This window comes from Manacus vitellinus, unplaced genomic scaffold, assembly GCF_001715985.3.
Source record: "Manacus vitellinus isolate BGI_N305 unplaced genomic scaffold, ASM171598v3 scaffold_65_pilon, whole genome shotgun sequence".
In the NCBI taxonomy this organism is placed as follows: domain Eukaryota; kingdom Metazoa; phylum Chordata; class Aves; order Passeriformes; family Pipridae; genus Manacus; species Manacus vitellinus.
In genome coordinates this window covers 1091479-1117334 of record NW_021940724.1, presented here as the reverse complement: position 1 = coordinate 1117334, position 25856 = coordinate 1091479, and the positions used below count along the sequence as shown (strand labels likewise).

At 49.4% G+C, this 25856-nt stretch overlaps 1 protein-coding gene across 1 annotated transcript in view; it reads right to left on the bottom strand.

The window, feature by feature from the left end:
• LOC103760116 (plexin-A4) overlaps nucleotides 1-25856 on the bottom strand; it is a 225462-nt gene that overhangs the window by 104890 nt on the left and 94716 nt on the right. The window contains exons 3-5 of the mRNA XM_018083606.2: nucleotides 7030-7153; nucleotides 3567-3720; nucleotides 865-964 (exon numbers count right to left, since the gene is read on the bottom strand). Coding sequence (XP_017939095.1) covers nucleotides 865-964; nucleotides 3567-3720; nucleotides 7030-7153 — 378 coding nt within the window. The remainder of the gene's footprint in view (nucleotides 1-864; nucleotides 965-3566; nucleotides 3721-7029; nucleotides 7154-25856) is intronic.

Sequence of the window (25856 nt, the reverse complement as noted above, 5' to 3'; positions counted from 1 at the left end):
CAGTTTGTCAAGTAAGGAACCAAAACATGCCATAAATATTTAACACCACCATCTCTCCTGCTCTCCCCACCAACACTTGCTTTCTGACACTGTTTGTCAAAGCAGCAGGTACATGGAAATAGGAATTGCCTTTCCTTGTGAATTGCTGAGCTGCAGTAATTATGTGCTTTTGGCACTTCTGAACAGGCTCAGTGGTGGGGACAGAGCTGCTCAGCCTTGCTCAGAGGTGGATCATCCCACTGGAAGAGCATCTTTCTGTGGGGCAGCTGCAGATCTGCTCTGGTGGGGCAGCTCCTGAGCAGCCCTGGGTGGCAGCTAAACCCCAGAAAAATGGGGTGGGAGGCTGGAAAGGAGCTCACAGCACAGAAAAGATGGTCTTGAGGGAATCAGCTGGGTGTTCCCTTCTCAGTTCACATCATGCACGAACCAACCTTCCAGACTGGAAAGACCAATCCCATATTAACCAGCTGGGGCAGGCTCCTGCTGGTGGGAATGGCAGGAGGGGTGAGGGTTGGAGATGCATATTATGGGCAGGATCCAGCCATCCACAAACACCTGATTAACAGGATGATGAGGGGGCCACGTGCTGAGGTCATGATCCAGTCCTGACTCAATTCTGTGGTAAACTGCCCCAAACTGCCCCAAACTGCCCCAATGTGACACTCTGCCTGCAGAACAAATGGTCCCCATACTCTTGGTCTCCTCGGGAAGGACCCCATCATCCTGACTACCACACAAGTGACCCGGACCTCATGTCACCTCCACACCTAACCAGCTTCCTGAGGGACACATGCCCATCACCAGGGGGTTCTGTGGCAGATCCAGGGCAGAATGGGAAGCAGGGATCAAAGGAAAGGAACATACGAGTTGTGGACGCTGCAGTTGTAGAAGACGAAGCTGGTGCTGGCAAAGGTCATACCCGTTTCCTTGGACTTGAGCTGAAGCTGCACAATGTGATGGTCTCCTGGGGGAAAAATAGACACATCAGTGTGTGGCTGCTTTGTCAGCCTAGTTAAGCACTGCTGGCCATGCCACCAGCCTGAACCTGGAGCTGTCCCACAGTACCTTGGCTGGTCTGTCCTCAAGAGATGTGGAAAGCACAATAAAATCCTTCTAGAGCCCAGTTCTCCAACAAAGTGACCTCTCTGTTGGTGTTGGGATGATGGAGTGCATGTTCACCACTGGAAATTATTGTACCTGGGAGCAGAGTCTGGGCTAGACCATGACAACAGGTCTAGATCATACCTCACTAATCTCAAAAATATGGTGACTGAAGCCATCAAATAGGAAAGCTAAGCCCAAAGAATGAGTGCAGATGGCTGGAATTCAGAGACTGTTAAAACAGAGTATTCTCCTTAAAATTCTTCCTTGCTGCTGGTTCATTTGGTGTTCCCAGAAGGAAAGGGCCTGTGGACATTTCTTCCACATTCTCTCACCCCATTAACCCCAAGGTCCATTCCCCTGGTCTTTGGCTGCAAAGAACCCATCTCAGTGTGAGGGACGTGCAATCCATCACACTTCCAGAAGGATCCATCCATTTCCATAGCAGACCCATGGGAACCTCAGCCCCTACACCCCATCTCCTCATTCCCACTGCTCCCAAACTGGACAGTCGGTTGCTACCTCTTCCCACAACACCAAAACCACTATTCAGAGCCCATCACCGTGGGTAATGAGTGGGTGCAGTAATTGCAGTAATTTGGTGGGGAACTGAGCCACAGTTAATTTGAGATTTACTTGGGTGGCCCTTTCTGTGCTGTTCACACAAGGGGGTGTAGTGATAGGACAAGAAGGAATGGCCTTAAGCTGAAATAGGGAAGGTTTAGATTAGATATTAGTAAGAAATTCTCCCCTGTGAGGGTGGGGAGGCCCTGGCACAGGTTGCCTAGAGAAGCTGTGGCTGCCCCATCCCTGGAAGTGTCCAAGGCCAGGTTGGATGAGTCTTGGAGCAACCTGGGATAGTGGAAAGTGTCCCTGCCCATGGCAGGGGGGTTGGAACGAGATGATCTTTCAGCTCCCTTCCAATTCAAACCATTCTATAATTCTATGATTCCATTATTTTGCCCCTCACCTAAAGACTCATGAATCAACCAGGACAAAGCAAACTGGACAGTCCATCACAGGGTGCAGCCACACATGCACTCACCCACCTTCAGGCACACACAGACTCAAACACACACACACAGACACTGCACAGACCACACACTTCACTAAACACATTTTCCTGCCAGAGCTGGGCTCTGCTGCCCATCTGGTGCCGCCAGCTCCGCCAGCTCTGCCATCAACACACCGTATTTAACAACTCCACAGCATCTTCCATGTATTTTGAAGCAGGAAGCAAGGATTGGATGGCCCCAGGGATCAGACATGTGACAGAGCCACACATCCTTTGGTTCCAATCCAGCCCCTGGCTCTGTGCATGGAGCACTTGCTCTGTGCAAGGTGCGGAGCATCAGCTGCTGAAGTTGCTCCAAGCTGCTTCTCTGAAACCACAGCACACATAAATCTCTCTCTCTTGTCCTGCCTCCAGCTTCCACTGCTATTTTTGTTTGCTGGTTGATTGTAGCCTGGCCTGGGAGAGATGTCCATACCAAGGAAATAGTTTCTGGCATCTACAAACACGACTGATAACTCAGCAGGACCTGAAAATGGTAACAACCTTCTGGGGGCTTGTTTTGGGACAAAAAGGAGAGCACATACAGCAGAGATGATGCTGACAGCTCATGTCACTTTATTTTCTGTGGTCTGAGGATGCTCAGAGGCAAACTTACAGTAAATTTTCACAAGAAGCCAAGGACAAGATTGACAGCATCCTCTGTGTCTCACTGGGTGATCAACAGGGACGAGGTTTTTATAGTAAGTCCTTGCAAAGAGCCACGGGTGTTATTGAAAAAAGGGGGAACAAAGAAGTGCAGGAAATGGTGGATGGGGGAAGTATCCTTGGAGACAAGGTATTTTTCTGTGCTGAACCACTTTAGGAGAGGGAGCCAGCAGCAAGTCTGGACCAGCTGGAGGCAGTAAAGGCCAGGAGTAGGGAACTGAGCACAAAGACCTAAATCTGGGAGGAACAGGATGAATTTACAGACAGGATCACTCTGGTGTGCAGGACTTTCTGGCTGCTACACGGGATGGGACGTGTTGAGAACATGTACAGCCTCGTTCCCCAGGTTGTGTAACAGCAGCCTGGACAAAGGGTGAGGGAATATCCCACATTCATGTCTTGTCTTTGCTAAATATATGTAACTGCCACTCGGTGGCAGTCTGAAAACACCTCGTGTCACACACACAAGCACCTTAGGGCAGGTCCTGGTGTTGCAGCTCAACACTTGCATTTGTGTGCACACAGAAACACAGGCAAATTCACACAGCTCATGCCTCAATGTGCTGCTGGGCAGCTCCACCAGCATCCCACCAATCCCAGTGCTTTCCAGATCCTGCCCTCAGGCTGCCATGAGCCAAATCCTGCTTGGTGAGAAAGTAAGAAAGGCACAAGGGTGTGGGGTGAGGACCTTCAAACACTCAGGGAGGGAGAAGTGGTGCAGGCAGGGGAGCTGTGGGATACTCACCGTTCTCTGTGATGATCTGGGGCACCTCTTTGGCAGCTGGTGAGATGCACTGGATCTGACTGCCCACCACCAGGCCATCCATCTCTGAAAGGTCCTCGAAGGTGCAGTTGACTCCTGCTGACAGCTCAGGGACGTTGTAGGTCTCCAAGACCAGCTGCAAGCAAAGACGGAGCGAGAGAACAAAAGATAGAGAGAAAAAAAAGAAGAGAGAACACTAAGCCAAACAACAGAGCTGGGTCAGCAGGAGAGAATTACACTGGAGAGGTCAGACAAAGAGCCTCTTGCTAGAGAGAGCATCCTCCTTCAACAGAAAGCAGCGATTCAGGAGAGGGGAATCAGTGGAGGGGAAGGGGATGAGAGGCCGATGCTGATGCCGACACAAGTGGTTTGTGGCTGTGCAGGGACAGCTGCACTGCATCCCAGTGCTGGCTGGGTCAGTGGAGGGGTGGGGGAGTGCTCACTATCTGTCATGCAAGTGTCAGGTTAGGCAGGGAGTCTTTGGAGCCAGCAGTGAAGCCCGGGGCGGTGGTGGCCCCAGGGCCCGCGGTTTCTGAGGAAGGTGAACTGCTACTCACAAGAGGCTCTCTGCAGACTCCAGAGAAACTGGAGCGCTCCAGTCTAACTCTCTACGGGCTGCTCTCCCAGCATCAGCAGGTGGGGAGCACTCTGTCACCAAGTTCCTGTGTGAGGAGAGTCTAGTTACAGCCTTCAGTCCACCACAAAACCACCGCTGTCTCTAGAGGCACAGCAAACCTCTCCTGCCCATCCCACCGAAGGAGCAGTTGGCTCTAGGGGACCTGCCATATGTAAAAAAGCCTTGAAGGAGGGACTGACCATGTTTTTAGAGTTCACAGCCTCTGGCATTGCTGTGCCATTGCTCATGGTTGTGGGAGAAGGAATCTCGTGGCTTGTCTCCAGCATGTCCACGCTTTGGAGAAGTACCGCCATGGTGCTGACTTCCCAGACCAGCCACTGTCCTGCACCACAGCCCTCCATCACTGAGGGTCCTGCTCCACTCACCAGATCATGCCTGAACACAGGAAGGCATCCCAGGGGACTTCAGCACCTGCTGATGCCCCAGTAATTAGTATAAATTTAGCATTTCTGTGACCAAACACTAGAGCCAACCACTAGACAAAGATGCTCTCCACACTTGCCTCCTCCACAAGCTACCTGAGGCCCCATCTGAGGTGACAGCCACTGAGAGGAGACACAGATGCATGCTGAAGTGTTGTTTCTACCAGCACAAAGAACAGAGGTCAGTCCAGGTGACAAAGCAGGAGAGGATGAGAAGGCAACATAACCCTTACTGCTCCCACACACTGTGTTTTCCTCACCTAGGGAAAGGTTGGAGCTGTTTCTTCACACCAGGCAACACCAGGGAGAAAGACTGAGCAGACAGGCCTTAGCCCTGGCTGACATTAAGTCTTTGTGAGAGTAGGTTTTCTTGGTTTTATAGACAATGATCATTTTGGGGCAATGGGAAAGGTGAATTTTTTGTCTTGGGTGGGGAGTAGGAAGAAGCTTTGGATATCTGGATGGATTTAGCACACAGGCTGAGTCCATTCTCCCAGCTCACTGACACCCTGCTGGCAATGGAGAAGGGAAAACTGGGCAATGGAGAAGGGAAAACTGTTCTGCTCAGCAAGTTGCTTTCTGAGCATGGATGATGCAGAATGAAGGTGTGCCATGCAGCAGATGACACCAGTGGACAGACCAGAAGTGCTTGGCCACAAATTCCATGAGCCAGCACACACTCTGAACACACAAGGAGTCCTACATCCCGCACTCCTGCTCTGGACCTTCTCCAGTGAGGAAAGCATGGATCCTGGCCCCAGCAAGGAGCCCTTCTCAGAAATCCCAGAGCAGCAGCACTGCACTGAAACAGACTCGGGTAAAATTTTCCAAGCCCCTGTTAGTGCCCAAAATTTAAAAGATTGGCTGACCACGTAATTCTCTGCCTCAGTATCACTGACCCTTTGCCAGAAGCCAAGTGAGATTCCATAAGGATACCACCAGCCATCTGTTTGCTGGTGTTCCCTCCTGGTTTGCCAAGAAACTCTCTGTGGTGACTGGATGAGCTGAGTCACCAGTTTATCTGAGACTGGGCTGAGACTCCCACCACAATATTCATGCACATTTCTGGGCAACAAATAGATTTTGGCAACTTCTGATCCCAGCAGCTCTGGGCTGTCTCACCCTGGGAGTAACCCAGAGGTAAAGGCCTTTTATTCTGTTATCATTTCCAGTCTCCCTGAGCCAGCTAGTCCCCCAGGATTTATTCCAACATGAAAGAATTCAGCAACTACTGAGAGAATAAGAAAAAGAAACCTTGAACTCCCAGAAGAACAAAGAAGTTAAGATGTCTCAGATCAGTTTTGTTTGAAGCCTAGGAAAGTAAAGTCACAGCAAAGTTAAGAGGCTGAAACAAAGCAGCAATGATTGGGCATGCAGGCTTTGAAAGGCTGATTTCATTGTCACTGAAATAGTCCCAGCACTCCAAAATCTTCCACCTGGAAGGTGTCTGGCAGGTGCTGCCTGAGCAATTCCATTTGGACCTTTCAGGGTGTGGGGTTAATGACAAACTCACCCAGAGATGGAGCTTTGAGGGCCTGGATTATCAACTTAATTCCAGCCCAAGCTAGTATGGCCAAAACCACAGAGCTCTGGCAGGCTGAATGAAATGGGTCTCTGCCTCCTTCTTGGAGCATCTTGGGATCTCACCACATAAAGTACTGCTGCCACAAGTCAGGAGAGAAACCACAACCTGGTCAGACCTTCAGCAGGAGATTTCCTGCCTTAAGCCCAGGAAATGATCAGGATCATCTGCTCTTCTGCCAGCACTCAGTGTGTGCCTTCGTTGGGTGCTGACCAAGTAACTCAAGGCCTTAAGGGTGAAACCTTGTGCTGTGGACAGTCACAAGAGACAGCACAAACCTTGGAAGTCTTTGGTTCCTCTGCACAGCATCCTGCCTCTCTGCTCTGCTGTCCATACTGTGCTGGAGCTGCAGCAGGGTGGAGGTTTTAGTGGCTTAGAAGGAGATGTTTCCAACCAAGATGATGGGAACCTGGAGCTCACTGGTACCCCTCATTTGTCTTTCTTCTAGGATGCAATTTCCAACCATGATAATGTTCCTTGGGCTAAAGGCATAAACTGTTCCAGGGAAGGAAAAAGCAACACTGGCTGCACACAACACCTGCAGGGCACAGAATCTCTTCAGACCTGCCCTCAGCTGCTCACAGCAAACAGGGAAGACTATTTCTAGTCCCTTCCTAGACTTCTAGACAGGGGATAACCAAAGCCTCCCATGGCAAATCTTTCTCAGTGCCAGAAAGGAAGTTACTGGGCTCTGGAGAACCTCTTGCATCAAGCTGCCGGTCCTTCCCTGGAGATCCAGGTGGCACACACCTGGGTGGGCAGATTAGACTCGAGGGGGAGGGGGCAGGGATTAGCATTCCTCACCAAAACGTTGTACTGGGACACGGAGATGTTGTTGGGATGCACGGTGAGCCGGACGCACTGCTTCATCTCCGAGGCGAATCTCCGCGGCTCGCTGGAGCGCTCGCACCGCTCCTTCCTCGTGCACCTGGGGAAACGGGGACAGAGAGGGACAGGGGGTGACGGCCTGAAGGGTTGGGAATGTCTTACACGGTGTCAAAATCGTAGAAAGGCTTTTTTGTCAAGCTGCAAGGAAGCAAATGCGACCATCGAAACTCTAATCATCTCAGGTCTGAGGTGAAGTAAACAAGGCCCAGGGGGTGGTGGAGGAGAAGGGTTTTGGGGGTGTGATGGTGAAATCCCTCCACACCAAACCAAAGGAGTAACCCCTTGCTCCAGAAAGGCCACGTACACATGGGACATTCACCTGAGAGGCAGCTGAGTAGGGTCACAAACCATCAAAGACCCCCAAAGTGCCCCCCAGACTCATTCTTGAGGCCTCCCACCACCAGAGGACTGCCTGTCACAAGAGACTGCAAAGCTTCACCCCCCCCACCAGGGGGATATTAATCCAGTGGACTCTGTTTTTTGGGACCATCAGCACCAAGAAGACCAGAAGAACCAGACTCACAGGATGCCACCGGGTTACATGGAGTGTTGATATATTTTCTATTTAAATCTCTGTCTCTGTCATTCCCTTTCTTCTCCCCCTTGCCCCTTGTTCTTATTTTTTTCCATCTCTCTTTCTCTGTCTCACATTTACCATTAAATAAAACCCCATAGTACTGACTTTGGCATTTGGTCTCATTTGTACCTTAATTCAGGCAGAGGCATTTCTAATAGTTTTAATAACTGGATCATAACACAGGGTTAACACAGAGTCAGGCTGGGAGGGTGAGGACAACCCTGGGACATGGGAGGAGCAACAGCTTTGGGTGGAAAGTCAGCTCTGTACTCTTTGGGACTGCACTAGATGGGCAACTCATGTCCTGGAGCGCTCCAATTCATAGAATCATAGTCAAAGGAAATCCTGAGTTGGAAGAGACCCACAAGGATCATCAAATCCGACTCCTGGCCTTTCAAAAGGACGACCCCAAGAATCTCACCATGTCCCTGAGAGTGCTGACTCCTGTGCCAGCAGGCATGGGATTGCTCAGCAGGCTGGGGAGTTGCAAGGACACCGTGAAAAGAGGGAGAGTGATGGGTGAAAGCCCCAGCAGCTACAGCATAACCTTCCCTTGGCCAAACCCACAGCCCTGAAAACTCTCTTGTTGAAGGGCAGTGGGACATCTTAGGCAGGGATGTCCTTGTAGAGAAGCTGCTTTTTGGCCCTGCTGAGAATGCTCCGCTCCTGTGGTACCTCTGGGCTGCTGGTCCCTCTGTTGAGGGGATGGGGCCACACTCCAAGCCATTGCCCAGCAGCTGCTAAATAGTCCCTGCAGACTAAGGAGCTTTTGGTATCTGGTTTGAAAATGCCTGACTAGAAGTGCTGAGGGTTGAAACTGAAAACTTCTGGTGTTCCCAATTAGTGGCAGTTCAGCAAGAGAGGTGGGTGCACACACCTGGGCTGCAAAGACCCTCAGAGCTCATACCACCAACTCACTGCTGGTGCTTTCAGTCCTCTCACTGCCTCTCTTCTCACCTCTCTGGTGTAAACACAAGCCCAGAAATGTGAATTAGTAGCTTTTTGCCCTGTTTCCATCCAGCTCTGTGTTTGCTTAAAGTGAACCACATCTGTATTTCACCCCACATGCACTGCCCAAGGCCATTGCTCCAAGGGAGGTGTCTGCCTGGAAATCCGTGGGGTTAATCCAAAAGGACAGCTCCAACTGCATGCCAATTACCTTTTGCCATTAAGTTAATGTTATGGACTTGCAGAGGGTGTCTTCAATGGATTTTGTTATTAGCAATGCTATTACCCCCCATTAAAATCAGCTATAAAGACTAAGTGTGGCTGTTAAATTATTCATCTGCTCCCAGACTTCTGAGTTTTAGTTGTGAGAGCACATAGGGGCTGCTGGAGCTGTAGCTCCAAGATCACCCCTCAATGTCTTTGTTCCCTGCACCTACCTGGGGATTTGCAGATAAGGACCCATGGAAACACGTGCAAAAAAACCCTCAATATATGGGTAACCATAATATTAAAAATCTTGGGGTGACCTAAAACTTTAGGGCTTGGCTTCTCTCTGGTGTCTGGCACCAGATAAAATGAACACCCCAACTTCAAACTCCAATTTCTCCATCTTTCTGGTAGAGGAAAGCTGTGCATTTCCAGAGGCAGGAGTCATGAAAGGAGATCTCTGCCATTCTCAGCACACTCTGGGTTTGCTCTGCAGGTCTGAGAGAGCAAGAGCAGCATTGCAGCTCCTGCTCTCTGTTCCCCAGGAGCCTCCATCCCATTAACTCTCCTGTAGTGCCTCCACATGCTGGATCAGGAATTTTAAGCGGGCATTCTCCAGAGGGTTGGACCAATATCTGATTAACTGCCCCCCAAAATTGTGAGTCCCCTACGGGGGCATGAAAGCCAAGTGGCAAAATGCTGACCTGAGATTTTTCTAAGCACTTCCATAAAACAAACAGCCACAGCAATCCCATGAAAGCTCTGCAGGGTGTGGGAATTCTTCTCCTGAGAGCAGCCTGGAAGGAAAACCCTTTTTGGTCTTGTGAACACACAAGCACCCAAATTGTTCAAGATGTCCTTCTACCTCCCTTTCATTTCCTCCACCTGTAGCACGACAGAAATATCTGGATTTTCTAAAATTTAATGGGCAGATACCCAGACTCAATTCAAGTCTATGGATGTAGATTAATCATGTAGGAATAAGGTTTGTATTCCTAATCCCATCACTGAGCAGGAATATAATAATCCACATCTTATCTTGCTGTTTACAGGTTATACACATTTAAGACATGTAACTTTTGAGACCAAGAATTCACTCTATATTTGATTGATGTGTCTTGAAGCCTTAATATCTTGAAGCCTTAATATTTTCCCATCCAAATAATAATGCAATTATGAAAAACCAAACTAAGCCTGGTTTTAATAAAATGTTAAAGTTGCAGTGTCAGGGTCTCAGGAATTAGGGACAGCCAGACTGAAAGGAGCTTCTGCACTTCCAATTCTTCTCCCTGCACTCCCACACTGAAAGCTGGACTTTAATTAGAGGATCACAGGTTATTATTCCTTTCTTCCACAGTGACCTCAATTCTTCCACTTCCCAACTTTTGACTTCAACTCTTGTGACTTTTTCAATGGTATTTCTCAATTTAAAAAACCCCAAAACACCCAACTGTGCCTGTGCTTGAGTCTGATGATGGAGGAGTTCTGCCCAGCTGGCTCTGGGTCACCAGCAGGGTTCAGGCTCTGGGGTCAACATCACAGTAACATAATTCCCCCAGGGAACTGATCCCAGCTGCTGCTGAAATCAAGACTAAAGGAATGCAGCTGCCTGCCAGTGGGTTTTGCAGGTTTGCCCATGCAGGAGAGAGGGATGAGGGCTCTTCTTCAGAGCCTTGTCCCCGTGGTCTCTGCATCTCCTCCTTGAACACCTTCTCTATCCTGAGCTGGAGCAGAAGGAGCATCCTGTGGGTTGACACACCACACTCTCCCAAGCTGCCCAGTACCTGCAGCTGAGGTCCCTCAGAGGCAAAACGTGGTGGATTCTCCCTGTGGTGGATTACCCTGAAGGAGGGAGGATTTAGGCTGGGTATTAGGAAGACATTTTTTGCTCAGAGAGTGGTGGGGCACTGGCACAGGTTGCTCAGGGAAATCGCTGATGTCCCCTCCCTGGAAGTGTTCAAGGCCAGGTTGGACAGGGTTTGAAGCAACCTGAGATAGTGGAAGGTGTCCCTTCCCATGGCAGGGGTTGGAACAGGATGATCTTTAGCCTTTCCATGAATCTGTGATTTCTGGAAGAACACGGCCTGTCTGTCATGCTGAACACACCCAGCTGAGGGGTGTATTTCAACATCACCTTCCACAGACCCCCTCCCTCACTTCCACACTCTCCTGCCCCCTGTGCAACAAAAGATACTGGGAAGAAATTCTTCCCTGTGAGGATAGTGAGGCCCTGGCACAGGCTGTCCAGAGAAACTGTGGCTGGCCCATCCCTAGAAGTATCCAAGGCCAGGTTGGATGGGGCTTGGAGCCACCTGGGCTAGTGGAAGTTGTCCCTGCCCATGGCAGTGGGGTGGAAGGAGATGATCTTTAAGGTCCCTTCCAATCCAAACTATTCTATAATTCTGTGATTCAGGGGAGCACAAAAAGGTACCTGTCATAAAGCTTCCAGCCTTCCTCTGTGCTGCCAAAAATGTTCTGCCCTCCCCCAAGAGTGGGGTGAGAAAGCAGAGAAAATTGTTTCAGCGTGTGCAGAGCGAAGTGCTGCCCTCCAGCACCAATCCCAAATCCCTGAGTGGTGGAGGCTGAGATGCAGAAACAAATGTGACAAAGCACCCAACTGCTGAAGGCACTGCCCAGAGGGGACACTGCAGCCCCACAAGTTCAGCAAACTGTAAATAAAGGCAAAAGGGACTTTTAATAAATAAATACCTCCAGACACAAGTGCCCCCCTCATGAAAGTGGTCACCTGAGCTGCCAGCACTCAGACTGTGAGAGGGGCAATGAAATATCCCGACCCCAGCTCATCAGTCCTGTTGTCTCTGTGGAGGGTCAGGGTGTATTTTGGGCTCTGGGAGATTCCTGTGACTCTGCTCTGCTCTCATCTGGTGTGTCTACCATGGTTCATGAAGAAAAAAATACCTTGTACTGCCAATAACTGTTTTGCTTTAATAAAATCCCCCCTAACTGCAACATGCTGGGGATGTCAACGTGCAGAGATCACTTCCTGTGCCATACACCCTAATTCCCTGCTATTCATGCTATAATTACCTGATGTGTAACTCCCACCCAGTGGCATCACATTACACTTAAGGCACCTAAAAGAGCATTTCCCACTCCTGAACTTATTTGAATAAGATTATGGTGCAGATACTGCACTTCTCTGTGTGTCTTAATAGCAGCTGCTATTTCATTACCAGCTGCTTCTCTCACAATTCCAAGTGTCCTGCTTTGTCCAAAACTATTAGTATGAACACTAAGAAGCTGGTCCTACCACTGAACCATGAGGAATGTTATTTCCTCCTCATCTCCCATTAAGAATAAATCCTACTAACACTAACCCTCTGTTCACCAGCCACTACCCAATTATTTTAATAATGTTAAATTAATGCTTTGTGCTTCTACAGGGTCTCTCATCCGAGGATCTCCAAGGGCTTTGCCTGGAGCTAATTAAACTTCATGATACCTCAGTGAGGTTGGAATATTACCAGGCAGAGACAGGAAAGTGAGGCACAGACGTGGCTGTGCTGGGGAGCAGAGCAATTCCCAGGTCTCCTGAGGATGAGATGAAGGTCCTGGTTTGGTGCCCAAGAGATCATGGCTTAATCCCAAGGACCTAAAGCAACTTGCAGGAGCAAACACAGGCCCGAAGAGGAACCTGCTGCTGTTCTACCTTTGCAGTGAGATGGTTCTTCTGCCTTGTCAGGGCTTGGTCAAGGCAAGTCCTGACTCACTCCACCACCTCCAGGATTTGTCCCTAAATGTCCAAAGTTAGAAGGGTTAATCTGGAGCCCAGAAATCTTTGGAGAGGCTCAACACAGACACAAGAGCTCCGTGCACCTGGATAGACCAGGTACAAGAAGGATTGGGTGGGGTACATCTCCATGTGCAAGATCTTTGCTTTCCCGATAAACAGTATGGAAAATGGATCATCCCACTGCAGGGCTGCCAGCTGGGGCTCTGGGCAACCTGGTCTAGTGGAAGGTGTCTCTGCCCATGGCAGGGGGTTGGAACTGAATGGTCTTCAGGGTCTCTTCCAACCCAAACCTTTCTGTGATTCTAAGGCCACAGACATTCTTTCACCTGCCTTTGCCTCTCAGTGAAGACACATCTCCATCATCTTGTTGTAGGAGAAAAAAACCTAAATCAACACCCTGAGCTCCCACACATAAAGCCCCGTAACACCCAAAAATATGACTTTCATTTTTCAATCTGACCTCTTTTTGGTTGAATCTTTTGGCCCCAACCTAGTGGGGCCCTGATCCTTGCTGCCCCCTCACCACCTGGGCTCTGGGCTAATGGGGGTAAAGTGGCTGGGAACAAAACATCTGCAGGGGGTGGAGACTGGGTCAGGAAGCTGAAGGTGGAAGGAAGATGTCTTCTGACTATGCAGAAGGCAGGAACAGGGAGAAAATTGGGGGACAGGTGCTGTTTGCATGAAGAAGGGAGCAGAGAAGTTGCAAGTGCTGATTGAGGTCACAGAATCACACAATGGTTTGGGCTGGAAGGGACCTGAAAGATCATCTCATTCCACCCCCCTGCCATGGGCAGGGACACTTTCCACTATCCCAGGTTGCTCCAAGCCCCATCCAACCTGGCCTTGGACACTTCCAGGGATCCAGGGGCAGCCACAGCTTCTCTGGGCAACCTGTGCCAGGACCTCCCCACCCTCACAGACAAGAATTTCTTTCTAATCTCATCTAAATCTACTCTCCTTCAGTTTAAGGCTATTCCCCCTTGTCCTGTCACTCCAGGCCTTGTCCCCAGTCCCTCTCTGGCTCTCCTGGAACCCCTTTAGGCCCTGGAAGGGGCTCTCAGGTCTCCCTGGAGCATTCTCTTCTCCAGGTGAACCCCCCCAGCTCTCCCAGCCTGACTCCACAGGTCAGATCATCCCCCATGGGAGCAGTGAGGTGGCACAAGTGCCTCCAAGGGGGATATTTCTCTGCCTCTCACACTTCTAGGCCATCTCTCCATCACTACCTGAAATGCCTGAGTTTGCTTTGGGTGGCTCCTGATTTCTTAGCAGAAGGGAACCAGAGGAGGGTTGGCAGAGCTGCTCTTCAGACCTGAGCCAGAGCATCCCTGCAGGCCCCATTTCTCACACCAGGATGGAGAGATGCTGCACAGAGGGCTCTGGAGACCAAATCTCTGAAACCATTCATTACCCAAACTACTCTCCAGTCCCATGAGCCTTGGGCTTTTCCCTTTCTCACACCTGCCAGTGAGGCAGCCACTTGTGATAATCCTGGAGGAGAAAGCCAAGGGGGGAGTTTTCCTGTCTCTTTTTTGTATTTTATTTTCCTTTTTTTTTGGTGGAAATAATGCAGTCAGAAAACCAGCACATAGTCCTGATTGAGCCTTTCTTGTTCATAACTGTTGAAAAAGGAGACTTGGATTCTCTTTCCTTTTTCTTTCCCATAATTTCCCCAGAAGTAGACTAAAATATCTGAAATTTTTAATATGAGAGACAAAAAAAAAAAAAAAAGTCAGTTTTCTGGCAATGGAAAAGGTCTTATCTGCAAGTTTGCTAATTAATAACAAATTTCAAGACAAAAGAGTGGTGATTGGATCTGACTAGAAATTCCTGCTCAGAACAGAGCATTTGGGGTTGGGTTTTTTTTTTCCCAAATGGCAATTAGCACACTACGAAAAATTTTAATGCAGGAAGTAATACCATAAAAAATAAATTTCTAGAACTAAATTCCAAAGAAATTAACCCCTTTTGGAGAAGCCTCCCCATCTGATGCACAGCAATTTTCTTTTGGCTGCTTTTGCATTTCAAGGCTCACCGTGGCCACTCGGGTGGGTTTGTAGGGAAGAAGAGGGACACGGAGCACCTGTGCTTGATGGCAAAGCTGAGAGACAGCCCAGTGGTTTGGGTGACACCCTTCCACCTCCCCTAAACAGGTAATTTTCCAGCATCGCTGTTTTGCAAAAGGGTTTGACATTTCAGCTTCCCTTTCTGATTCCAAACGGTGACATTTCCCTCGGGGGATAAATTCTCTCACCCTTGGATTGAATCACTCCAGTCACCCCTTCCTTCCACCTTCCCTCCAGTGCTGGGAGTGGCAGGTGGGATTCACAGCAGCAAGGGGAGGTCTCTGGGGCAGGATGGGATATTTTGATGGGATGGCATCCCCATTTTCATCCCCAACCTATTCATTCCTAGGCATTTTGTGGTGTAGGGTCACTCTCACTGGGTTCCTCAGCTTCTGCAAGATGGACATGTTGCCTCATCCCACTTCTCATCTCTTCCCAGTTGTGTGTTTTTAGCTCAGACACAATTCCCATTTTTTTCTCACCTCTCTCTAGCTCTTCCCCTTAAAATTCACCCTGTGACCTTCTCTTCTCCTCAAATTATCTGTCTGCCTCCTTCACTCTTATCACCACCTCCAATGGTCTCCTTATCCCGGTATATTGGATAGATAAATCCAAGAAGAAAATTCAGGAGGAAGATAGAGAGGATGACAGGAAACTCTCAGAGAAATCTGATTTAGGTGTCAGTTTGAGGACCCTGACTAGCCCAAATGGTCCTATCTGTTGTGGATCAAGACAGGCTAAGACAAAATGATTTTCCATTTCTTCCATCTCTTTATCTCCAAGGGGAAATCTGAGATTTCCCAACCCAGCCAGAGCCCACAGTGAGGTGGCTGTTCCAGCAGGTGCCTGGCAAGAGTCAAACTGAACAGGGTCCTGCATCCCCAGCTCAGTCCAGACCAACAAACTGGGGATCTGAAATCTAGCACAGGGTGCAGGCACAGCCCAGCAGCAGCTTTCCTTGTCCCCAAAGGGAAGGATGACTTGTGGCTGCCTCATCTCTGGAAGTGTCCAAGGCCAGGTTGGAGGGGGCTTGGAGCAACCTGGGATAGTGGAAGGTGTCCCTGCCCATGGCAGGGGATTGGAACCTGATGATCCTTAAGGTCCCTTCCAACCCAGGCCATTCCACAATTCCGACAAAACGAATTAACAGAAAGAACGGCTGTTCCTCAAAGCCTTTGATCTTGTACCACACCAGCATTTTTGTCCTGGGAAAAGCTTGAGCAGGCTCAGAGCCTGGTGAAAGGGAGACTTGTGGCATCACTGCAGCAACGTGGGTTTCCCTCTCTCTACACAAAGCCAGGAGTTTACGGCAGTGGGTCCCATTTCCCAAACAGCAGTGAGCTGATATCCCACCAGTGTCCCAATCCACCTTCACATCCATCACCCAAGAGTCCCTGTCCCTGCTCGGAGGCAGGAGGGGATGTGTTTCCTTGAAGACCAGGTAGGTCTGAGATGCCTTTTGCGAGGTGATCAGCAGAGGGAGCTCGGTGGAAGCCAAGAGCAAATCCTTAAATGGCATTTTTATCCAGGACTGGGGACAGGAGTTCGGGAAAGGGACTGCAGGACACAGAGATCCGTGGCTCTGGGAGGCTCTAGAGATCTGAGTCATCTGGTTTTGATGCTCTGAATCAGTCTCATTAGTCTGGTCCTTCTTTCAGGATGAGATCCAACATGACAGCTTCATTTTTTATTGGGGAAAAGCATTTGATTTCCCAGTTGGAAAGAAGGGTGAGACAAGAACAGAGCAATTAAAGGAATCTGGGGATGGAATAAGAGGCTTGTTTTGCCAAAGTCTGGCCAACATGCAGAGCCAGCTTTGTGTCTCCTGAGATGGCTTTATCACCAGGGGGGAGCAAGGCTGGGGAAGGAGGGAGCAGCTGAAATTTGCCTTTCCCTCTGCTGGAGCCAAAGCAATTTTCTGGCCAGAGCCAGGAAAAGGGAGAAGATTCAGTCCCACTCACATGTAAAGTTTAAGGTCAGTTTTAGCAATGTTTTGACATTTCCAGGCTCCCCCGGGGTCCTAAGAATAGGAATGCCATAAATGTCGAGACTCAGACATAATTGACCTTAAACTTTATCTGGTCATGTGGAGAATACCCCACTCCCTCCCTGTCTTCTCCTTCCGGTCTCCAGGTTGCCCAGAGCACAGCTGGAATTTCGCTTTCCCTGGCATCAGGGAGTTAAATTTTACCCACTGCCCAAGATACTCCATTCTGGACAGAAGGGCAGGAGATGCTACAGGAAAAGGTACAAATTTGAGCCGAGATAATGCACAGGATCATTCCTGGGAAACCTGCGCTGGCAGTGAGAGGAGGAAAGTTTTTTCAGTAAATTCATATGGTCCTGAGGAAGGAGTTGGATCCTTGTTTTCATCTTTGTCTCTAACTACAAACAGGCTCATCTCCCAAAAACCTGCTCTTTGGACATCAAAGATGAGCCGGGGAAAGGGGGAAGTAGAAGCAGTGGGGTTTTTAATGGGTGGCATTTGTAAACCAAGAGATCTGGGGATTCTTCCAAAGAGACATGGAAGAGGTAACTCAAGAAAGCTGAAATTCACTCTTTGGAGCTTTACATCTCTCCAGGGCAATTTTTCAAGCCACAGAAAGTTTCAGACCATTAACCAAAGCTCACCCCCAATATCCCAGCAGGGCAGCACTGGGGAGAAAAGACCAGAAGTCCATCCTTGTTCTTGGGCTGCAGTTCAGGGAGGGAAACGTTTCCCTGCCAAAGCTGCCTCTTCCCACTTGCCTCCTGCTCCCACCACCACCCTGTCACTTGGCAAAGCAGAGGGAGGCTGCTAATTGCTCTGCCTGCTAATCTATTCTAATGCATGGTAATAGAAGCCGAGTTTCTGCCCTGATAACCCTCCTGGTTTATGCAGCAGAATGACAATTCCCCCCCATCCCTCCCTTATCTCTGTCCCCAGGTGGGCTCCTCCTTCCATCCCCACAATTGTCTGAGCCCACCCTTAGAGCCCCACTGGGCGTGGGTGCAAGGGATTTACTTCTCCAACTCCCGCCCTACAAAGCCAAACACTCCATAAACAGCATCCCCCCCACACACACACACACCCCGCTTTGGGGGATTTCACGCCCCTTCCCCTTCCCCTCGCCCCCCTCCCCAAGTTTTCCAGAGCTGCTGGCCGTGCTAATCTTGCCTGGGGGAGGCTGGGTTGGTGCATCAAATGCAACCTGCTCCTCAGCCCCAGCGTGTGAACAAAGGGTCAGAGGTGGCCCCAAGGACCAGCCCGGCTCGTGCATGGTTGGGGTGCAGCCACGGACAAGCGGTTTGTGTGGACACACCCTTGTGCCTCCGCTGGTGGATGGATCCCTGATGAGCTGTTTTGATGGCTCATTCAAGCCTGAGATGAACGGGAGCATTTCGCATGCAAATCCCTGGAAACCTGGAGCCCCTGTCCAATGAAGAACTGGAAATCGTTTGCTGGCTCAAGGGGAGGAGAGTGTGGAAATGAGGGAGGGGGTCTGTGGAAGGTGATGTTGAAATACACCCCTCAGCTGGGTGTGTTCAGCATGACAGACAGGTCATGTTCCTCCAGGAAAGGCTTGAATTGGAAGGAACTTTAAAAATTATCCTGTTCCAAAACCCCTGTCGTGGGCAGGGACACCTTCCACTACCCCAGGTTGCTCCAAGCCCTGTCCAACCTGACCTTGAACACTTCCAGGGATGGAGCAGCCAGAGCTTCTGTGGGAAACCTGTGCCAGGGCCTCACCACTCTCACAGTCAAGAATTTCTTCCTAATATCTAATCCTAAATCATTCCCTGTTATAGAAGCAACTTGAAAAAAAGCCATCCTGCCAGTTTGACATGTGGGAGGACGGGTATCACCTGCCTCCATCCACTGACCTTTTTCAACCTCCTGCAGGGGTCAAAGACATGAGGAAAGAATGTCTCTGAAGCTGCAGGGCCTCTGCTTTGCTGTCCCTTAAATCACAGCCCTCCAAGGCCTTTTGCTGCCAAACTAACCAGGCACAATATGAGCCTGGTAGCTTAAAGCAGGAGGAGAAACTCAGAGCACAAAATCACAAGCAGGAGGAAGAACTGCAGCCAAAGGCAGCTGGTGCAGAGCACTGAGGTGGTCCATGAGAAAGAAATCACAGGAATCTGCCTGGAATCTGCTTTCTGCCACTTGCCTATAAAAGACTGAGCTTCAAATGAAGATGGAAAAACCCCTGAAGACTCAGCTGAAGGCTACCTGAGTAATACAAGCTTCTGTCCCCGAGGAGGCAGGAAAATAACTTTCCCCACGCTGAATTCACTTACAGCCATTTGAAAGAAAATTAAAAAAGAAGAAAGCGAGAGAAAGGGAACAAAGTTGCCAGATAAGGCAAGTAATTAATGAACAAAATTACTTTTCCCAGAGAGCATCCTATCATGGTGCTTCCTATTCATGCTAATAATATTTGTGAGTGTCTTCCCCAGAACCTGGGCTGATAACACCTACGCTCTGCCGTGCTCCTACATGCTCTCCTCTGCAAGGGCTGAGGCAAAGCATTTGTTCAAAGGGGCTGAAGTTCTTTGTCCATGGCCTGATTCAGAACATCAGCCCTGAATTCTTCGTGGGAGCTTCTCTAGAGTAACTCCTAAGAAATTAATTTGGTTATTTCCCTGTCGCTGCAGCCTAAATGCCAAATATCTGTTGGGAAAGATGATGGGAGGTGCCCATGCCTTCAGAGAGGTGAAATTCGGAGTGTGCTGCTCAGAAATCAGGGCTAATCCCAGCCAGTGGTCCTGAGGCCGCCTCAGGGATCACTGCCAAGGCTGCAGTGAGACCTGGAAGTCCAATGACAAGGGAGAGTTTGGTGCCACTTCATCCTTGTCTCTTAAAGGTCAAACAGGGCAGGAAAACTGCACACAAGGAGCACAACATCCATGTCCAAAGAGGTTAGCTGGGAGGTTAGGGAGCCATGGGAATACACTGTAAGGGGTCCCCCACTTCTACAGATCCTGAATCACTGCCAGGCTCAGCCAGCATGTCATTAATTGCTCTTTTGCTGCTGGCAGCTGCTGTCCTGACTTGGGGAAGCACAGCAAGAAACAGAGAAAACATTTCCACAGGACAGACAGATCTTGATCCAAATCTTGATCCCTCACCTCTAGAAAACCCTTGCCCCAAGCAGTTTTACCCAGAAAGGTGCAGGGCATAGAGAACCCCACAGAGTTTCTCAAACCACACTCTCCCAACTTTTGACCTTCATCAATGTCTCCTTTTTCATGTCACTGTTCAGCTCTTTCCCTTTCCTCCTCCTCCTGCCCACGTGCCTCCATCCATCTGCCCATGTCCCCCAGCAGCAGAAACAACATGTGCTGTGACTCTGGTTATTTGTTGCTGGCAGAGACAGTTCCTCCCTCCAGCTCCAAACTTTCCCCGTGCTCTGCAGCAGCACAATTGGCAGCCAGAAAAACCACAGGATAGCACAGAGAGAATTACATTAAGTCCCCATTACATGCAGACCTGGAAAGGGAGGTCTCCAGCTGCCCCGCAGCTCTGGTTTAAGAGGAGAGACTCTGGGTAGCAAACTAAGTCTCACTGGGAAAAATAAGCCAAGGAACCTCTTAGCCCAGGCTTGGCTTTCTCTGTGAGGTGGGATTTGCTGCCTGAAGAAGGCAGGCACCCATGGAATTCCATCAGCTCCCCTCCCTCAGGAGTCTGAAGCTCCTAATCCATCTCTAAGGTGGAAGCATGGAAAGCAAGGGAAAAGTTTGGGCTGAGCTGGATGTGCAGCCTTCAACAGGTGAACTGTCTCAGAGATGAGAAGTAAAGGAGAAAATGTGTTGACATGGTGGTTTTCAGACCCTCACATGGTGGATGCACAGGTCAGAGCTAGAGCCTCCCAACCACTTAAGTCAGCATTTCACCCCAACTCTGACAAAAATAACGATAAAAAAAGCTGCTCAAAGTATCCCTCATCCAGATTTTAACAGCTCAGCCTTCTAGGAAAAGGAAATTGGGAAACAGAATAACAAGAGGAAAAATAGAGCAAGAAGGATTTCAATTTTAGTCTCTGCCCAAGCTAAAAATTCAGAGAACAAGTTGAGTTCCTCTCTTCTTAAGCCTCTTCTCTCTGCTGAAGACTAAAGGCTACATTAGGCAGCCTGAGCTCCCTCACAGTGGTTGCTGAGCCACCAAGGAGAGCAAGCTGGCTCTGCAGAGAGATCTGGAGCTGAGGGAGGATCCACCCAGAGCCAACCCACGAGAAACAGAAGGACCAGGAGTCAGAAAACCCTAAAAATGATCCTTTCTCCATCCCTCTGGTACTTTAAACATACAGCCAAAAGACCCTTAGGAATTATTCCTCAGCTCCTAGTCTGGTTTAGGACACCCTGCTGAGCCTGCCCCTTGCTCTGGAAAGCACTCCCTGACCCCAGGCTTCACCAGGGATCCCAGCTAACATTCCAGCTGCAAGGAAAATGCCATTGGCATGTGATGTATGAATTTCCTCTCATCTGTGCATGGCTGGAAGGGATGAGTTAAACACTGAAAAATTGCTGTGCTGTGTGAGTGACCTCCAGCAGGCCAGGCTGTCAGAGGCACAGCACCAGAGCCATCCATTATACATTCCAGGTGTCCGTCTCCCATACTCATTTTCTAGTTTCCTTCCCTTTAAAAGCACATAATTTCTGGAGAAAGCCTGCATGGTGCTGCTCCCTGGAAACTTCTGGGAATGCTGGGGGAGCCAAATAGCACTGGTGGATGTGATGGGAGCGACTTTGGGAAGGTGTTATTCCTTCTAGCAGTGCTACAACACAGGCTGGGATAGCATGGATCCAGTGTGGGAAGGTGGTTGGAAAAGGCTGGGAAGGAGGAAAGAATTCAAGTCCAGCTTCGTGATGTTGTCTTTCATGCACAATCCACCCATATAAGGTATTTTCTCCCAACAAGGTAATTTGTGATGGACAGGAGTCCAACTACACCCCTGAAGGGCTAATGAGTCCTGCTAGATTTGAGGTCTTTCAGGATCAATATCCTAGCCAGAATCCTGGATTCAAATTATCCATCTAATGGGTTGGTGACAGGCCTTGGGTTTTTAGTTGCATCTCCCACTTTTTAGTCTCTTCTCCCAGATAACAGGTGATAGGACAAGAAGAAATGGCCTCAAGTATAACCAGGAGAGTTTCAGGCTCAATATTAGGAAAAATTTCTTCACTGAAAGTGTGGTTAAGCATTGGAACAGGCTTTCCAGGGAACTGGTGGGGGCACCACCCCTGGAACTGTTCAAAAAATGAGTGGGTGTGGCCCTTGGCTTTATGGCTTAGTGGGCATGGGGGTATTCAGTCAAAGGTTGGATTTGATGATCTTGGAGGTATTTTCCAGCCTTAATGATTCTATGATGTCCCAGCATTGGAGAAGCCTTGGACCAGAGTTTATACTGCAGATATGTCCTCGGGAGCTGGACTGGCAGATCCAGGACACAAAGGGTGCTTGGTGCAGGCTCTGACCCACCCTTTCCCCTTCCCCTGCCCCTTTCCCTGTGTATCCCTCCCCACAGCCCGGGGTGTTAAGTGTCATTTGAATCAGGTGCTGTGCATGAGGTGCAGGTGTTATTATTCACACCACTGGTTCCAATGAGATTATCCAGTCTAATGGAGCAGCTTGCATGGACCTCCTCTAAGCCTGAATTTTCACTGTCAGAGAATCCCCAGTCAAGTGGAAAATTAGAAGGACAGGGGAAGAGAAGGTTGTGGAGGGGAGAAGGGGGGGGTGTGATTAAGTTCTCCAGAAATTAATTCATAACTAGAGAGATGGAAATAATAACTCCCCAAGCCCATGGACAATCCCCAGCAAACACATTTCAATTTGGAAGCCCAGCTTTGCTGCCGTTGCATCGTTTGCTTTCTGGCTCCTGCTGCTTCACTGATTTAATTTTCCACCCAAGGTGTTGACTTTGTCCTGGAATTGTGGTTCCTGCTTTCTCCCTGCCAAGGTTGGAGCAGCTCAGAGCTCCCTCACTACCCCTGGTCACCCAACCTGCAATGCCTGGCGTTGGGCAGGTCCAGTGGAGAGCACTGGATAGAAGGGAGGGTAGAGCTGCAGTAACACCCTGGGGGAGAGACATGGGGAAAGGAAAGGATGGGAAATAAAAGGAGGAAAGGAAGGAAGGAGCTCACTTTTTAGTTTTCTTTCTTTTTTTTTTTTTTTTCACAAGAATGGATCCCAGCACTCAATAGGTTCAAAATGTTCATGTCTCTTGGGTGTATTGTGATCCCCCATACTGTCCAAGGGCAGGATTTGGTCAAAGCCTCTAGACTGTCAAAGCTGTTGGGTGAAGCAGCTTCCAGGCACAGTTGGATATTCAATTCAGAGACATCAGGGCTTGTCTCCTCAGTGATAGACAGAGAAGCTTTGTCCCCAGTTGTCAGACTGCAGGTTCATAAATGGTTTTTTGTGTCAAACCATGTCCTCAGTCATCCAAAAGCCAGACCTGTTTCCCAACAACTTTATGGACCTTGGAAATGGCAAAACAGCAGTACAGAGCTTTTAGTCCCAAGATGCAACCTGGCCTAGTGGCAGATTCCAACCTCCCGTGGCAAGGGGGTTGGAACTAGATGGGCTTTAGAGCCCCTTCCAACCCAAACCACTCTGTGACTCTGTGCCAGGACCATGGGTCCAACTGAACACCAGTTAATGGGCAAGAAGTCGGGACACGAGGCTGAATGGCAGCAGGGGACATCAGCTCTCCAGCTGACCCCCTCCATCTCAGGGGTTTCTGGGCACAGAGCCCTTCTCAGCTGCTTGGCAGGGTCTGCACACGCGGCTGCCCTGGAAAGGCCTTGGAACGGGGCTGGAGAGGGTTAACAACTGTTTACCTGATTCCCCAGCGCAGGTTGGTGAAATGTTACTGCTTCCCAGAGGCACCAAATATAATTTTGCCTTAAAGGTTAATAGTATTCGACTCACAGAGGGGAGAAACGAGTGCTTAGAAAGCCCTTTCCTTCGATCCCAGCCTGCTGCACCTCACGTGGTGCCCAGGGCTCCGGCCATCGAGGGGAACCGGCCTCTCCTGCCCAAAATCCTGCTCTCCCTCTCTTCCCTCCCTGACAGCCAGCAGTTCTGTTGGCAAGAAAGGTCTCTTCCCAGGGATTCAGAAGTTTCCAGCGCTGAATTTAAATTAAAGGCACTACCTGTGACCTCAGGCAAGAGTGAGCCCCTCGCTCGTGAAATGCAAGTGGTACCTCTGTGCTTTGTGGGGATTTATTTACCTTACTGACAACAAATGCACAAAAAACAAGAGAAAAAACACCCAATCCTTGTGGCAGGGGGAAAACTGAGAGTCCTCACAACCAGAGGCTGCCCAGGAAAACCTGCCCTGAGCCAGCCCACCCCTCACTGAGTCACTGACCCTCTCCAAGGACACCCTCAGCAGCGCTTGGGGGTACAGCTGTAGGTCAGAGGATGCTCCCACAGCTGCCAGGCAGTTGGTGACTGGGAAGATGCTTCCATGGGGAAGCTTAGGTGCTTCAGGCCTCTCCCAGGATGCTGGAAAACAAGGCTGCTCCTAGTTCCTGTGTAAATGTTCCAATTGCTGTGATCCACTTGCTTTCTGCAGCCACAGAGGCTTTAGCTCAGCTCCAGGCTGTTTGATCTGAGAGTGTCTCATCAGGCAGACACTGTTTGGGTCCTCCTGGGGGATGAATGTCTTGCTGTTTATTGTGGAGCCTGTTTTAGGGTGGGTTTTTCTGGTCCCTGTCTGACAGCTCACATTCAGTCCTCCCAGGCTGCCTCTGCATGAAAACCAAGGCCAGCATTTGGATCCTGAGGCTCTTGGTGGGTCTCTCTTCAGACTTCCTTCCAAAAACAACCTGCCAGGTTAGCTGTGGGGATACCAGGCTGGCCTGGATGGATTTAAGACTGTGTTTAGTTGCCAGTGTGTGAGTCTGCAGCACTCTTGAGACTCAGAGACCTTCTGCTCCAGTCTTGCTCCTGGTCTCTGGTTCCTGCTGTCTCCAAAAGTCTGGGCTTGGCATCAGCCACGTTTAGGTTGGACATTAGGAAGAACTTCTTTTACAGAGAGAGTGACTGGGAATTGGAATGAGCTGCCCCAGCAGGTGGTGGAGTCATTGTCCCTGGAGGTGTTTAAGGACAGACTGGAGGTGGCATCAGTGCCATGGGCTGGGTGACAGGGTGGGGTTGGGTCAAAGGTTGGACTCGACGATCTCAGAGGTCTTTTCCAACCCGTTTGAGTCTGTGATTCTGTGATGGAACAGGCTGATGTTTGCCCTTTGTCCAGCTGGTAGGAATGGACACGAAGCCAAAACAGTCCCTGAGACAAATATAAACTGCAGGGCTCTTCTCCAAGCTCCATGTTTCACAGACACAGTGTCTCCTGAGCCTCCCAACAGATCCATCACCTCCCGCAGCAGCTCAGGAGGGGACGTGAGCCACAAAAAGCAGCAGCAAGCTCATCCTTTTGCTGTATAAACAGCCAATAATATGCAGGACATTTCCTATTAACCACCACACATCCAGACAATTACTCTGATTGATTCCAATCAGGTTTTACACCGTGCTTTATCCATCAGCACAAAGCTTTCCTGCCTCTTAATATCGTGGGGCAAACCATTCTTAATGGAGGCTGCCACACTGTACAGACTCAGCAGCAGCAGGCACAAGAATTGATGAAGTAAACACAGTGTTGGGATGGCTGGGGTTTTGCAATCTCTGTGGAAAATGCAATAAAAAATCTATTAGAGCGTCCACACAACACCAATAACTCTCCCTGTGCTCTGAATAAATTTCTGTTCTGATGGAAAGGGCTGGAGAGATACCTGGAGATAAATGCCTTCAACAATCAGAGTTATTATGCATGTGTGATGCTAATGGGATAGAGGGATGGATGGACAGACAGACTGACAGAAGATCTGGTCCATTCCCTGCTGCCTTTCAACTGTGTCTGGAAACTTTTCCCCCCTCTCAGTTCCAGCACAAAAACTGTTTTCATTGTGGTCACTCTTTTTAACTGTAGGAGGCACAGTGACCTAAAAAGGAGGCTGTTGAATTTAAGAAACAGAGATCTCCATGAAAATTAGAGACATCAATCAACTATTATCTTCTCAAGGTGGGGATGAGAATTATTTTTGTCCTCTATCCCCTGCCCTGATGCAAAAAAAGTCTCGGTGTAGCAAAGAATAAAAAGTCACTGTGTAGCAGAGAATGAGGTGAACCAGGAGGATGCTC